Source organism: Scyliorhinus canicula, chromosome 17 (assembly GCF_902713615.1).
Source record: "Scyliorhinus canicula chromosome 17, sScyCan1.1, whole genome shotgun sequence".
NCBI lineage: Eukaryota > Metazoa > Chordata > Chondrichthyes > Carcharhiniformes > Scyliorhinidae > Scyliorhinus > Scyliorhinus canicula.
In genome coordinates this window covers 130,349,814-130,365,606 of record NC_052162.1, presented here as the reverse complement: position 1 = coordinate 130,365,606, position 15,793 = coordinate 130,349,814, and the positions used below count along the sequence as shown (strand labels likewise).

Below are 15,793 nucleotides of genomic sequence, written 5' to 3'. Positions count from 1 at the left end.
GGGATGAGAAAAGAAGGAAAGGACTTAGTGATGACCTTTGTGACCCTTTTTTTCATAGAAGACTGGAAGGGAGGGAATTGCAGACGTGAAACTCAGAACTGAATGTCATGCCAAGTTCCGGTTGAATCACTTGATTCATCAGGACCTGAATATCATTAATCTTTGAAGGTGGAAAGAGGGCTATTTGTTCTGTCTGTGGGAGAATATTTCGAGCACTGATTGTGGAAAGAGCGTTAACCACTGACACAACTTGAAAATCTTTGCAGCAGTGTAAGAAACCATATAAATGTTCTGTGTGGAAGTGAGGCTTCCACTGATCATCCAAACTGAGGGACACAAGGCCACCAACACTATGGAGAAACTGTGGAAGTGTGTGGACTGTGGGAAAAGGATTTAATTACCCATCCCTGCTGCTAATTCATCGACGCAGTCACATTGGGGAGAAGCCGCTTGTTTGCCCCGACTATGGGAAGGGATTCACTCAGTCCTCTCACCTGCTGACGCACCAGCGAGTTCACACCGGGAGAGGCCGTTCATGTGCTCCGAGTGTGGGAAGGGATTCACTCTGTCCAACCTCCTGCTGACACACCGGCGAATTCACACACAAGAGAAGCCATTCAGCTGCACCTCCTGCGGGAAGTGTTTCAGGCAGTCATCCAACCTCATCGTACAAAGTCTTTCAATCTGCTGACTCACCAACGCACTCACACTGAATAGTTGCCATTTACCTGCTCTGTGTCAGGAAAGGAATTAACTCAAGCCACTGCCCCTTGAGACCATAAATGTAGGAGCAGAAGTAGGCCATTCGGCCCATCGAGTCTGCTCTGCTATTCAATGAGATCATGTTATAATCCTCAACTCCACTTTCCCGCCTTATCCTCATAACCCTTGATTTCTTCACTGATTAAAAATCTGTCTGTCTCAGTTTTGAACATACTTAACGAGCTAGCCCCGACAGCTCTCTGCGGTAAAGAATTCCACAGAATCATCTCTGTAACTGAGATTCTGCCCTCTGGTCCTAGACTCTCCCACAAGAGGAAACATCCTCTCAGCATCGAGCCTGTCGAGCCCCCTGAGAATCCTGTCTGTCTCAATAAGGCCGCCTCTCATTCTTCTAAACTCCAATGAGGACAGGCCCCAACCTACTCAACCTCTCCTCATAAGAAAATCCCTCCCTACCCGGAATCAATCTGGTGAACCTTCTCCAGACCGCCTCCAATGCCAGTATGTCTTTTCTTAGATAAGGGGACCAAAACTGTTCACAGTATTCCAGATGTGTTCTAACTGGTGCCGTGCACAGTTTTCTGAGGACTTCCCTATATTTAAACTCCAATCACTTTGAAATAAAGGCCAACATCCCATTTTCCTTCCCAATTACCTGCTGAACCTGCACGCTTGCTTTTTGTGATTTATGCACCAGGAGCCCCAAATCACTCTGAGCTGCAGCTTTCTGCCGTCTGTCTCCATTTAAATAAAATTCAGCTCATTTATTCTTCCCACCAAAGTGCAAAACTTCAAAAATTTCTGCATTGTATTCCATCTACCAAGTTTTTGCCAACTCACTTAACATGTCTGTGTCCCTCTGTAGACTCTGTGTCATCTTCATCATTTGCCTTCCCACCTATTTTTGTGACATCTGCAAACTTGGCAATATGCATTCACTTCCCTTGACAAGTCATTAATTTATATTGTAAATAACTGTGGCCACAGCATGGATCTCTGTGGGACTCAGGTTGCCAGACTGAAAATGCTCCCCTTATCGCAAGTCCCTGTCTTCTATCAAAAAGCCAATCGTAATATAATACCCCAACACCATGGGCCCTTATCTTATTAAGTAGCCTTTTGTACGGTGCCGTATCGAACAAGTCCATTAACCCTTACCAACTTTTACAGATGCACTATAGAAAGCATCCTATCGGGCTGCATCACAGCCTGGTATGGCAACTGCTCGGCCCAGGACCTTAAGGAGCTTCAGAGAGTCGTGAATACCGCCCAGTCCATCACACGAACCTGCCTCCCATCCATGGACTCCATCTACACCTCCCACTGCCGGGGGAAAGTGGGCAGCATAATCAAGGATCCCTCCCACCCGGCTTACTCACTCTTCCAACTTCTTCCATCGGGCAGGAGATTCAGAAGTCTGAGGACATGCACGAACAGACTCAAGAACAGCTTCTTCCCCGCTGTCACCAGACTCCTAAATGACCCTCTTATGGACTGACCTCATTAACACTACACCCTGTATGCTTCAACCGATGCCAATGCTTATGTAGTTACATTGTATATCTTGTGTTGCCCTATTATGTATTCTCATGTATTTTCTTGAAATTTGTTTAATTCCCTTTTCTTCCCATGTACTTAATGATCTGTTGAGCTGCTTGCAGAAAAATACTTTTCACTGTACCTCGGTACACGTGACAATAAACAAATTCAATCCAATCCATAAGTGACTGCTGGGGTTGGATCCTGCTGTTATTGCTATTGTTAATCTTGTTTAGTATTAATCGTCTGACAATACTTTGTGTTGTTTCTGCTGTTAACAACCTCTATAACAAGCTGGAGTTACTATTCTGGAGATGTGGCTGATTTCCAGGGCTGCAGTGCCCCCTTTTAAAAGCACCATCTTTCCTCTTATTTCAAGAACTCTGATCAACAATAATAGTGTGAACTTCCTGCTTAATCCTAAATTAATGTTTGATGCAAAATCGACAATTCAGTGTCCAATTCCAGGGGTCAAAATATATCTTTCAATGGCTCGTCTTGAGACTTTCCCCAGGGCTCCTCTTTGATTTTCAGGAACTACACTTTGGGTTGATGGGGCTCCTTTTTCATTCTCACTCACTCCCTTATTAGATGATGCAGTCATAGACATAGACATAGAATTTACAATGCAGGAGGAGGCCATTCGGCCCATTGAGTCTGCACCGGCTCTTGGAAAGAGCACCCTACCCAAGGTCAGCACCTCCACCCTATCCCCATAACCCAGTAACCCCACCCAACACTAAGGGCAATTTTGGACACTAAGGGCAATTTATCATGGCCAATCCACCTAGCCTGCACATCTTTGGACTGTGGGAGGAAACCGGAGCACCCGGAGGAAACCCACGCAAACACAGGGGGAGGATGTGCAGACTCCGCACTGACAGTGACCCAAGCCGGGAATTGAACCTGGGACCCTGGAGCTGTGAAGTAATTGTGCTATCCACAATACTACCGTGCTGCCCACCGTGCAGTCACTTAGCAACAATACCTTCTGTATTCATGTTGAGTTTTTTTTCAGGTTTACTTCTTTCGATAGATAAGATAGCACAGCTACCACAGATTGCATATATTAAATCTTATAATGTTGAATCTCAAATAAGATATTTTTGTCACTTTATTTTAAATAAATCTCCCATACTCCATTTCCAAAGTGAGAACTCTTAGCTATTTGACACAAGGTAACTTATTGCGAATGAGATTCACAAATGCAGCCCCTGGATGGTGAGGAGGGAGGAGGTGAAAGTGCAGCTGTTGCATCTCTTGTACTTGTAGGGGCGGTATTACTATTCCAGACCAGACCCCAAAAGTGGCTTAGATACTGGACAGAAACCCCAATCTTTTATTTTAAGTTAGTAAAACTCTGAGGAAAGGATGTCTCGCTACAGGAGTGATTTGTTGAAGAAATAAGGATATGCTATATATTAAAGCAAACTTTATTCCTAATGCAGTACAAAATAACTTACAATTACCCTTTAAACAATGTTAATCAATACAGTGCCACAGTAACCCTTAACTGCTATCTTTACTTCCACTCAAACAACAACAAAAAATCTTGGTTCTCAATCCAATGTTGGATTGTACATTCAGCCCTCAGGAAGACCTGAATCCTGCCAGAACCATGCAGAAACTCTGGCTGTATTTCTCCAGAAGATGCTTCTCAGCTTGTTTCAGCACACCTCCTAATCAGACAAGTCTGAACTGCTTGGAAAGACTGCTAACCTGTCTACAGACATATCTCTAATTGAACTGCAGACAGAGCAAATTGCTTGACTTCTGCTCAAAGCTCCATCTAACTCAACTGAAACTCTGCTTTCCTGCAAAATTCCCGAGCCCTTAGCTCCACCCAGTACCTAGATCATCTTACCTCGCTGAAATCTACTTAACTCCACAGGGAATCCCCTTGATCCAAAAGTCATTTCATTCGTACAAGCTTTTTAACAATGCTTTAACTGCAATGCTCCAAAATCTAGTTGTCTTTCAAACTAGGATTTCTTTGAAAAACATGACTGCAGCAGTCAAACTAACCCAGGCGTTTAACCCTGACCACCAAATACATATAATACAATATTTCTGAAATTCCTACATTCATCACAGTAGGTGCTTGGGAGGTTTATAAGTTCTATATCTAAAATAAACGTATTGTCGACAGGATCTGCCTCAAGTGTGGTCTCACTGACTGACATTCTGTTCTCACTGTCTGTAGATAAGTTGAAGTTGCTGCCGACTGTCTGCCTGTGTTTTTTCTCTCTTTGGAACAGTGGTTTGAAAATACAGGTTTTGACGGGGTTTATATCAAACCCACTGATAGTCATTGTAGCCTACCATCAAATAAAGACGCTTTCTAATATTCAGTGTCAAACACTTTATCCTTACTGCGTAAAATATGGGATCTGCTGCAGTCATCAAAGTAAATTGAACAATTTGTAGAAATTACATTAACAAAACGAGCGGCACAGTGGTTAGCACTGCTTCCGCACAGCGCCAGGGACATGGATTTGATTCCGGGTTTTCGTTGACTGTCTATGTGGAGTTTACACGTTCTCCCCGTGTCGGTGTGGGTTTCCTCCGGGTGCTCCAGTTTCCTCCCACAGTCCAAAGACGCGCAGGCTGGATGGGGCTGTGGGGATCGGGCAGGGCAGTGGGCCTAGATAGCGGACAGACTCGATGGGCTGAATAGCCTCCTTCTGCACCGTAGGGATTCTATTGAAAAAGAAGATGGTTGTGGTCCTCGCTTTTGACTTTCACTAATTTTATTGAAAACTTCATTTCATTAAGTGCTTATATATTTGGTCAACAAATGGCAGATGACATTCAATGAAGAGAAGTGTGGGGTGATTCATTTTGGCAGGAAGAATGTGGAGAGGCTATAACTTAAAGAGAGAAAATCTAAAGGAGGTGCAGGAACAGAGCAACCTTGGTGTATGTGCACTTGAGTCATTGAAGGTCCCAGGCCATGTTGGGAGAGCAGTAAATAAAGCATATGGTATCCTAGGTTTTATTAATAAGGTCATCGGGTAAGGTGGTCATGTTGAACTTGTATAAGGCACAAGTTAGGCCTCACCTGGAGCACTGCATTCTGTTCTGGGCACCGTACTCAAGGAAGGATGTGAAGGTATTGGAGAGTACAGAGGAAATTCACAAGGATGATTCCAGGGAGAAAGAACTGTAGCTATGAGGATAGATTGGAGAGATTGGGTCTGTTTTCCTTGGAGAAAAGAAGGCTGAGAGGAGATCTGATGCAGGGATTCAAGATCCTGAGGGGTATGGACAGAGTAAATAGTCAGAAACTTTGTCAGAGCTTTACATAGTCAGAGCTTTGACAAAGAGTCATCGGACTCGAAACGTTAGCTCTTTTCTCTCCCTACAGATGCTGCCAGACTTGCTGAGATTTTGCAGCATTTTCCCTTTCGTATCAGAAACCATTCTCTCTTTCGAGAATAAATCAAGAACTAGAGGGGCACAGATTTAAAATAATCGGCAAAATGAGTGGAAGTGATGTGAAAAAAAGATTTTTTCACCCAGGGTGTGGTTGGAATCTGAACTGAACTTCCAGAGGGGGTGACTCTTAACTGCCCTCTGCAATAGACTAGCGAGCCACTCACTTCAAGGGAAATTAGGGATGGGCAACTAATGCTGGGTTTTTCAGTGACACCCACATCCCATGAAATAATTTTTAAAAATCAGATTTCCAGCAATTGGTTAGCACTGCTGCCTCAATGCCCCAGGAACCCATATTTAATTCCAGGCTTTGGGTGATTGTGTGGCGTTTGCTCGTTCCCCTCGTGTCTGCGTGGGTTTCCTCCGGGTGAGAGTCCAAAGATGTGCGGGTTAGGTGGATTGGCCATGATCAATGAGCGGGACTGCGGGGTACGTCGGTGGATTGGGCCGATGTTGAGTGCTCTTTCGGAGGGTTTGCTGCCCTTGTCCTTCAGGCAGCAGTTGTCTGGTATGCAAGGTGCTGGGGTTTTGGTGGTTTTGCCCTCATGTTACCACATTTCAGTAACAAATGTTGAAATGTCTGCTCCACACCCACAGGGTTTCATCTGTTTAAAGCCTCAAACAGAAAGGTCCAGTTTTCTCCTGGATTTTGAGACAACTCAGCTTCAAAATGATGCAGAGTTTCAGCCAATGAGGGTGATCCGGGGTCAGCCCCGCCCCTCATTCACTCCGATTGGTTGGAGGACCAGCGGCTCCCGCTCGGTCCTCTAGCCCCGCCCCCTTTCCCCATTGGTCCAAAGCTGCCGTCAATCACTCGCGCGGAGTCGGTGGCGTGAGGTTGGCTGCAGATGCGCAGCGCTTCAGATTCAAGGACCGCACGTGAGCGGGCAACGACAGTTGTTCTGGGACACACACACACTAAAAATCGGTATACGCCCGGTACTGCGAACAAGAAGCCATGGGCATCCCATTTGCAATAGGTGTGCCGCAGTTTCGCTTCTTCTCCGGTTGAAGGCCCGGATTATCTCCCGCCATCTTTGTTGCGGGCAAAATGCGGCTGCGCGCATGCGCTCTCGCTGTCTTCACCCAGGCCCATGTGCTGCAGTGCGCACGCGCAGCCATTGGGTCTGAGATGGTGGACAGGCTTTGGTGGGAGGAGTCAGGAGGTGAGTGACTGTCCGCAGGGTTCCCATTACTGTAGCCACAGTATTTACATGCCTGGTCCGATTCAGTTTCTGGTCAATGGTAACCCCACCCCAGGTTGTTGATTGGGCGATTCAGTCAAGGGGCAATGATTAGATTTTCTTTTGTTGGAGATGCTTGTTTGGCACTTGTATGGTGCAAATATTACATTGGAGGATGGCACGGTGGTCAGCACTGTTGACCCAGAGACCCGACATTGGGTGAGTGACTGTGTGGAATTTGCACAGTCTCCCCATGTCTGCGTGGGTTTCCTCTGGGTGCTCCAGTTTCTTCCCATAGTTGAAAGATCATAGAATTTACAGTGCAGAAGGAGGTCATTCGGCCCATCGAGTCTGCACCAGCCCTTGGAAAGAGCACCATACTCAATTGGTAGCATGGTGGTTAGCACAATTGCTTCACAACTCCAGGGTCCCAGGTTCGATTCCGGCTTGGGTCACTGTCTGTGCGGAGTCTGCACATCCTCCCCGTGTGTGCATGGGTGTCCTCCGGGTGCTCCGGTTTCCTCCCACAGTCCAAAGATGTGCAGGTTAGGTGGATTGGCCATGCTAAATTGCCCTTAGTGTCCAAAATTGCCCTTAGTGTTGGGTGGAGTTACTGGGTTAAGGGGATAGGGTGGAGGTGTTGACCTTGGGTAGGGTGCTCTTTCCAATAGCCAGTGCAGACTCGATGGGCCGAATGGCCTCCTTCTGCACTGTAAATTCTATGACCACACCTCCACCCTATCCCTGTAACTCAGCCCAACGATTGTGGACACTAAAGGCAATTTATCATGGCCAATCCACCTAACCTGCACATCTTTGGACTGAGGGAGGAAACCGGAGCACCCAGAGGAAGACCATGCAGGCACAGGGAGAGCATGCAGACTCCGCACAGACAGTGACCCAAGGAGGGAATCGAACCTGGGACCCTGAAGCTGTGAAGCTACTGTGCTGCCCGGATATGCAGGTTAGGTGGATTGGCTTTGATCAATGCATGGGGTTTGGGCAGGGGAGTGGACCTTGGCAGAGTGCTCTTTCAGATGGTCGATGGGCCAAATGGCCTCATTGTGCACTGTAGAGATTCTATGATCACTTATCATCCCAAACCTGAATATTGTCCATGTCTTGCAAATGGACATGGACTGCCTCAGTGAGGAGTCATGAATAGTGCTGAACTTTGTACAATCATCAGTGAACATCTCTTTCCCCCCCCCCACGACCCACACCGTGTTCATGGAATAATATTGGAAATGATTGGGGGCCCAGCACAGTACCCTGGGGAACTACTGCAACGATATCCTGGAACTGAGATGACTGACCTCCAACAACCACAATCATCTTACCTTTGGGAGGTGTGATGGAACCAGTTAAGAGTTTTCTCCCTCAATCCCATTGACTTCAATTTAGATAGGGTTCATAGAATCCTTATGAAGGCCGGGATTGAACCTGGATCGGTGAGGCAGCAGTGCTAACCACTGTGCCACCCAAACTTCATTCACATTAGTTGAGTAGTTTCACATTAGAATGCTGCAGCTGGGCCGCCTTGGGTTGAGCTCTTTCTTCCATGTTCGGACTCACAGTCTGTAATGGGTTTAGGGGCTGAGTAGCTGTGGAGGAGCCCAAACTGAGCTTCAGCACTGTTGAGAAAGCTGCAAATCCTTCCCCAAAAGCACTGTGGGTGTACCAACATCATATGGGTGGCACAGTGGTGAGAACTGCTGCCTCACAGCACCAGGGACCCGGGTTCAATTCTGGCCTTGGGTGACTGTGCGGAGTTTGTACGTTCTCCCCATATCTGCATGGGTTTTCTCCCACCGTCCAAAGATGTGCAGGTTAGGTGGATTGGACATGATAAATTGCCCTTAGTGTCCAAAAAGGTTAGGTTGGGTCACTGGGTTTATGGGGATAGGGTGGAGGCGTGGGCTTATGTTGGGTGCTGACTTGATGGGACGAATGGCCTGTATGTAAATTCTATGATATGGACTGCAGCGGTTCAAGACGTCAGCTGACTATGTCTTCTCAAGGACAATTACGGATGAGCAATAAAGCAAGTGGCCCAAATCTCAACATAGATCATAGAATCCCTACAGTGCAGAAGGAGGCCATTCGGCTCATCGAGTCTGCACTGACCCTCTGGAAGGGCACCTGAACCTAGGCCCCAACCTGTCCCCGCAGCCGCATCTAACCGTTGGACACTAAGGGGCAATTTTAACATGGTCAGGTTGGGAAAAAGATGCAGCAATTCTGGAGTACAATCCTCAGTACTATGTCAAGACAAGAAATACTTAATGAGCTTCATTATGGATCGGATATGTGCAGCACTAGGGATGTTGTTACAAATCCCGTGGAGACCAATAAGCTGAAAACGAACAAATTCCCAGGCAACTCCAATAAACCGAAGGCCAATGTTTCACCTTTTTAAAACTTACTGTAACAATCAAAGTAAAATGAACATAAATGAATCATTGTATTGAGAGACAAACAGTGTTTGAATAGACGGGATAATTGGTCTTAAAATATTTCACACAATACAAACAGGTTCCACAAAATAACTAGAATTGTCTGTTCTGAATTTTTAACCTGTACTGACTGATGATTTTCGCAAACTCATTTTACAGGATATTAGAAGGGGAGGATTTGCAGACAAATCACAAAACAATCGTCACATCTGGGTCGACAAGAGTCACTCGATTCCTCACGATGTGAATAGAGGTCATGAAGCAATGAGGAGAAACGTTTGTCTGTTCCAGCTGCTTCACAAGGTTTTCAACTTCAGTGTGACTGGAAAAGCACCGAGAGACACACGCACAAACTCACGTGAGCGAGTTTCAGTGCACTGACTGTGGAGAAAGCTGTAATCAATTACAGCAAACATATGAGACCATTCACAGTCTGTGGAAACTGTCTGCCTGTTCTGTGCCTGGAGGAGTCTTCAATTGATCATTGAAACTGGAGAGGCACAAGGTCACCCGCACTATGAAGGAGCCATGGAAATGCGGGTACTGTGGGAAGGGATTCCAGTCCCCGTCTGCACTCCGAACACATCACCGTAGTCACACCGGCGAGAGGCCGTTCACCTGCTCGGAGTGCGGGAAAGCGTTCACACACCTGTCCAACCTGCAGTCACACCGGCAAGGCCACACCGGAGAGAAACCGTTCACCTGTTCAGACTGTGGGAAGCGGTTCATTTGTTCGTCGGCCCTGCTGAGACACCAGCAAGTTCACACCAAGGAGAGGCCATTCACCTGCTCTGAGTGCGGGAAGGGATTCTCGCAGTTGTCCAACCTGCAGACGCACCGGCGAGTTCACACCGGGGAGAGGCCATTCGTCTGCTCCGAGTGCGGGAAGGGATTCACTCAGTTATCCAGTCTGCTGAGGCACCAGCGAGTTCAAACTGGTGAGAGGCCTTTTACCTGCTCTGAGTGTGGGAAGGGATTCATTCATTCATCCGCCCTGCAGACACACCAGCGAGTTCACACCGGGGAGAGGCCGTTCACCTGTTCTGAGTGTGGGAAGGGATTCACTCAGTTATCTGATCTGTTGAGACACCAGCGAGTTCACACAGGGGAGAGGCCATTCACCTGCTCTAACTGTGGGAAGGGATTCAGTGATTCGTCCAACCTGCTGACGCACCAGCGCGTTCACACTGGGGAAAGGCCGTTCATTTGCTGTGACTGTGGGAAGAGATTTGGACATTCATCCACCTTGCGAAGACACCAGCAAGTCCATTCTGGGGAGAGGCCGTTCACCTGCTCCGAGTGTGGCAAGGGGTTCAGTAATTCATACAAATTGCTGACACACCGGTCAATTCACAGCGGAGAGAGGGCATCACCTATTCTGAGTGTATGAAGGGATTCACTCATTTATCCAGGCTGCTGAGACACCAACACGTTCTCAAGGAATTGGATTCTGCTGTTATTCCTGCTGTTATCAAATCCAGGACTGAACCATGTTCATTCTGACACTTCGTGAAGTGGGAGGGTCAGAGGATTTTTTTCTGCTGGACTGGCCGGCCTCACAACTTTGCTTCCAATGGGCTGATGTTCATTGAGCCCGGGAAAGCACATTTCCATTGGAATGATCCACAAAAGCTGATGAAGGACATTTATTTTAAATAAGTGTTTTTCCTACCACTACAGGTGGATCTAAATTAAATACATTTGTCTCTATTGCATTGAGTCCACAGCACAGGGCCAGGCCAGTTGGCTCAATTGGTCTGTGTCAGTATTTATGCTCCACATGAGCCTCCCCCCCACTCCTTTTCATCTCACAGACATAGGTTGAGAGGCGGTAGATTTGATTTATTGTCACATGTACTGAAGTACAGTGAAAAGCATTTTTCTGAGAGGAGGAACTATTTCTCACAGAGGGTGGGGAATTTGTAGAACTTGCTGTCCCATAGTGCAGTGCAGTTTGAATCGTTAAATGGTTGCAAGGAGATATATTACCAATTTTAAAAAACAAGGTAAACAGATATGGAGAACAGGTGGGGAGGTGGATTTGAGACCAGGACAAGATCAGCCGTGATCTGATTGAATGGCAGAGCAGGCTCCAAGGGCTGAATTGGCGACTTCTGCTCCTCATTGGGCAGTACGGTAGCACAAGTGGTTAGCACTGTGGCTTTACAGCGACAGGGTCCCAGGTTTGATTCCCCGCTGGGTCGCTGTCTGTGCGGAGTCTGCACGTTCTCCCCGTGTCTGCGTGGGTTTCCTCCGGGTGCTCCGGTTTCCTCCCACAGTCCAAAGACGTGCAGAGTAGGTGGATTGGCCATGATAAATTGCTCTTAGTGTCCAAAAAGGTTAGGAGGGGTTATTAGGTTACAGGGATGGGGTGGAGGTGGGGGCTTAGGTGGGTCGGTGCAGACTTGATGGGCCGAATGGTCTCCTTCTGCACTGTATGTTCTATGAATTCCTATGTTCCCACCATCAACATCTTCTATTCCTTTCTCCCTCGTGTATGTATCTAGCTTCCCCTTCAATGAATTCATGCTGTTCACCTCAACCACTCGCTGTGGTAGTGAGCTCCACATTCTCACCACTCGCTGGGTAAAGAGGTTTCTACTGAAATTCCTGTTGGATTATTGAATTATTCATAATCTTAAAGACTTCCATCAGGTCACCCATCAGTTTTCTCTTTTCCAGAGAAAAGCAGCCCCAGCCTTTCCTGAGGGTGAAATGCTCTCAGTTCTGGTATTATTCTGGTGAATCTTTGTTGCACTTTCTCCGGTGCCTCTATTTCCTTTTTCTAAATGGAGATCACCAATGTTGTCAGTGCTCCCGGTGTAGTCTAACCCTGGTTTTAAACAAGTTGAACATTTCCTCCGTGCTTTTCAATTCTATCCCTCTGCAATGGAACCCTATATATGGGCCCCGCACTTTAAGAAAGATGTGAAATTCTCAGAGAGGGTGCGAAGGAGATTTATGAGAATGGCACCAGGGAGAAGGGACTTAATTGGAGAGACTGGAGCGGCTGTAATTGTTCCCTTTGGATAATAGAATCATTATGATAGGGAATGGGGCCATTTGACCCATTGATTGCTTGCTAGCTCTGTTAAGCAATCCAGTTAGTTCCATTGCCCCGATCCATGCCGACATTACTAGTTTATTTCCCACAAGTATCCAGCCAATCTCTTTTTGAAATAATTCCATCATCTCTGCTTTTACCAAACTCGGAGGATGTGGATTGCTGGCTATTACCACTCCTTTTAAATGCCCAGGCGGTCCATACAGCACAGAAGGAGGCCATTGGGCCTATTATTCCCATGCTGACTCTTCAAAAAACATCCCCATTAATCCAGTTGACCTGCAGTTTTCTTTCCCTTTCAAATGCCCAGTTCTCTCTTGAAGGATAGAATCAAATCTGTTTCTCACACCATTTTCAAGCAGTGAATTCCAAAACACATAAACGCACAGTGTTTTAAAACAAATAAATCTGGATATCACTGGAGTGGTGTATGCTGGCGACAATGGGCCTCCTGGCCCAGCAATTGTCCGTTTTTTAGGGGGCTAGCATGCCGCTGGAGTGCTGCGCGCTGCACTGCCGCCGAAAGGCAGCACTGCATGGATCCGCACATGCATGCAACGGCTGCCTCCGCGCCGGCGCGGAGCAACATGTCGGGGACCTAAAGTGGGCCCGCACGGAAGGTGGTTGACTCCCTTCAGATCACGGCTGCGGGTCTGAGCTCCCGCCGGGTGGTACCAGGTTTGAAACACGCCGGCGGGAGTTCAGCCCGTCGCCCGCAGAGAATTGCCGTGGGAGCCTATTTCAGCGGCCCCTGACCGCGCGGGCGCGATTGGCGCCGATTGTCCGGTCACCGGAGAATCGGATGCCCAGCGGTGTGGCGGGAATCTCGTGCGCCCCTGGCGATTCTCCGACCTGCCGCAGGCTCGGAGAATCCCGGCGCATGTGTTTGGGTTTTCACATATTTAAAATGCTGTCAAAGATCTGGTTATAATACAAAATTAAAATTTAATCTTTACCAATGATTTTGATCAGGTCTATATCCAAATTTGTGAACAACTAGAAAAAAGGGCATTATATGTTACCTCTCAGGACCACAGGACCTCTTCAAGTGTTTTACTGCCAACAAAATACTTTGAAAGTGTTATTACAGTTGTAATGCTGGAAACTACAGACATGGGTAATCAAATTAATTTTTGAAATCAATCACAATCAGACCGTATTCACTGTTATAAATAGCAAGGTCAAGGGAGTCATTTTAAATTCAAACATGTGGCTTCTTGCAGCTTTTCCACATTCTGTAATGCATTTTTATTGACTATATATTGATCTTGTATTATAAAACAGTAATGCTGCAGATGATTTTTTAGTAATAATAATCTTTATTATTGTCACAAGTAGACTTACATTAACACTGCAATGAAGTTACTGTGAAAATCCCCTAGCCGGCACACACTCCAGCGCCTGTTTGGATACACAGAGAGAATTCAGAATGTCCAGTTCACCTAACAAGCAGGTTTTAGGGACTTGTGGGAGGAAACCCACGCAGACACGGGGAGAAAGTGCGAATGCCACACAGTGATCCAAGCCACGAATCGAACTTGGGACCCTGGCATTGTGAAGCAACAGTGCTAACCACTGTGCTACCGTAATAATTAGCCAGCAGTCAGTAATAAATGATTGGATATGTCGTGAGCCTTAATTGAGTTACAATTCATGAATCGGTAGTTATTGCAAAAGACCAAGTTGTATTTGCTATGAAAATGTAAAATCTAATTGTTGTGTTGGTAAAGAATGAAGATAAACGTACCGGCAAGAGAGACCTTCAAACTCTGATAAGCCTCAACATTTAAAATTATCTGAATATTTGATTGTATAATATCAAATAAAGGGATATATGAGGGTAGCACAGTTGATTCACAGCTCCAAAGTCCCAGGTTCAATTCCCGGCTTATGTCACTGTGCGGAGTCTGCACGTTCTTCCCGTGCCAGCGTGGGTTTCCTCCGGGTGCTCCGGTTTCCTCCCACATTTCAAAGATGTGCAGGCTAGGTGGGTTGGCCATGTTATATTGCCCTTAGGTTAGGTTGGGTTGCTGGGTTACAGGATAGGGTGGAGGTGTGGGCTGAAGTAGGGTCCTCTTTTCAAGAGCCGGTGCTGACTCGATGGGCCGAATGGCCTTCTTCTGCACTGTAAATTCTATTATTCTATGAAACATTGCAAATTAAGTGGTAATTCAGGGTGGCCAACCCACCTACCCTACACATTTTTGGGTTGTGGGGGTGAGACCCATGCAGACACTGGGAGAAGTTGCAAACTCCACACGGACGATGACCCGGGGCTCTGATCGAACCCGGATCCTCGGCAATGTAAGGCAGCAGTGCCACCCTGAAACATCGTAAATATGTCATGCATTTCTGACTAAGACAGTGTGAGACGGTTGTGTAAGTAATTAGGGGTGCATTTACATCGATCAAGGCACCAAATTGATCAAAATATGAATGTAAAAATATTTTTAAAAATGAGTGTAAAAGTTTCTCTAGGTATGTGATAAGGAAATGTTTGGCTCAGACAAATGTGGGTCCGTTACAGGCAGAGTAAGGGGCAGCACAGTGGTTAGCACTGCTGCCTCACAGCGCCAGGGACCTAGGTTCAATTCTGGCCTTGGGTGACTGTGCGGAGTTTGCACATTCTCCCCCTGTTGATGTGGTTTCCTCCCACTGTCCAAAGATGTGCAGATTGGATGGAGTTCTGGGAATAGGGCAAGGGAATGCGTCTGGGTAGGGTGATCTTTCAGACGGTCAGTGCAGGCCCGATGGGCCGAATGGCCTCCTCACTGTATGGATTCTATGGGTTAAATTGAATGATGGAACAGACTGTGGGCTGAATGGTCTACTCCCATTTCTATGCTCCTATTCGCATTAGAAACAGTTCAGACAAGGTTCAATGGACTGATTGCTGGGATAATAGGGGTTGTCTTGCGAGGAATGGTTGAGCAGATCGGGCTTGCCTGATTGGAGAATTCTCCGGCTGTTGGGATTCCCTGTTCCCGCCGGCAGCGCTCCCATGTCCACGGATTTCCCGATGGCTTCAATGGGAAATCCCATTGATAACCAGCGGGAAGATAGAATCCCTCTGGTCAAAAACGACGTGTCTCCGAGAAATATGCAGCTGCGGGACCGAAGATTCCAGCCCGCGATCTCATTGAAACGTACAGGATTCTGAAGGTGCTTGACAGGATGGGTACTGAGAGGGTGTTTCCCCTCTTGGGGGAAATCAAGAACATGGGGGAAACAGTTTCAAAATAAATACAGTCCCATTGAAGAGGAATTTCTTCCCTTGCAGAGTCACTAGTCTTTGGAATTTTCTGCCCTAAAGAGCAGTGGAGGCTGTGTTTTAAAAATATTCAAGGCTGAATTTGATCGACCGGGGTTATGGGGCACCCAGGAAAGCA

The 15,793-nt window shown here is 46.8% G+C and overlaps 2 protein-coding genes across 3 annotated transcripts in view; one reads left to right on the top strand and one right to left on the bottom strand.

Moving 5' to 3' along the window:
- The window catches only part of LOC119951630 (zinc finger protein 850-like), an 87,156-nt gene that overhangs the window by 5,000 nt on the left and 66,363 nt on the right, over positions 1-15,793 (bottom strand). The window lies entirely within an intron of this gene.
- On the top strand, positions 6,516-11,050 carry LOC119951314 (zinc finger protein 239-like). Of its 2 annotated transcripts, none has more exons than XM_038774405.1 (2): positions 6,516-6,866; positions 9,500-11,050. In XM_038774405.1, exon 2 carries the CDS (start codon positions 9,858-9,860, stop codon positions 10,728-10,730), a length of 873 nt encoding a protein of 290 aa, XP_038630333.1. In that variant the 5' UTR covers positions 6,516-6,866; positions 9,500-9,857; the 3' UTR covers positions 10,731-11,050. The 2 variants fall into 2 exon arrangements, with proteins under 2 accessions (XP_038630333.1, XP_038630334.1); XM_038774406.1 differs by having other exon boundaries at positions 6,518-6,628.

What these genes read in the sequence shown, in the direction of transcription:
- LOC119951314 (XM_038774405.1), top strand. Translation starts at nt 9,858, where the DNA reads ATGAAGGAGCCATGGAAATGCGGGTACTGTGGGAAGGGATTCCAGTCC.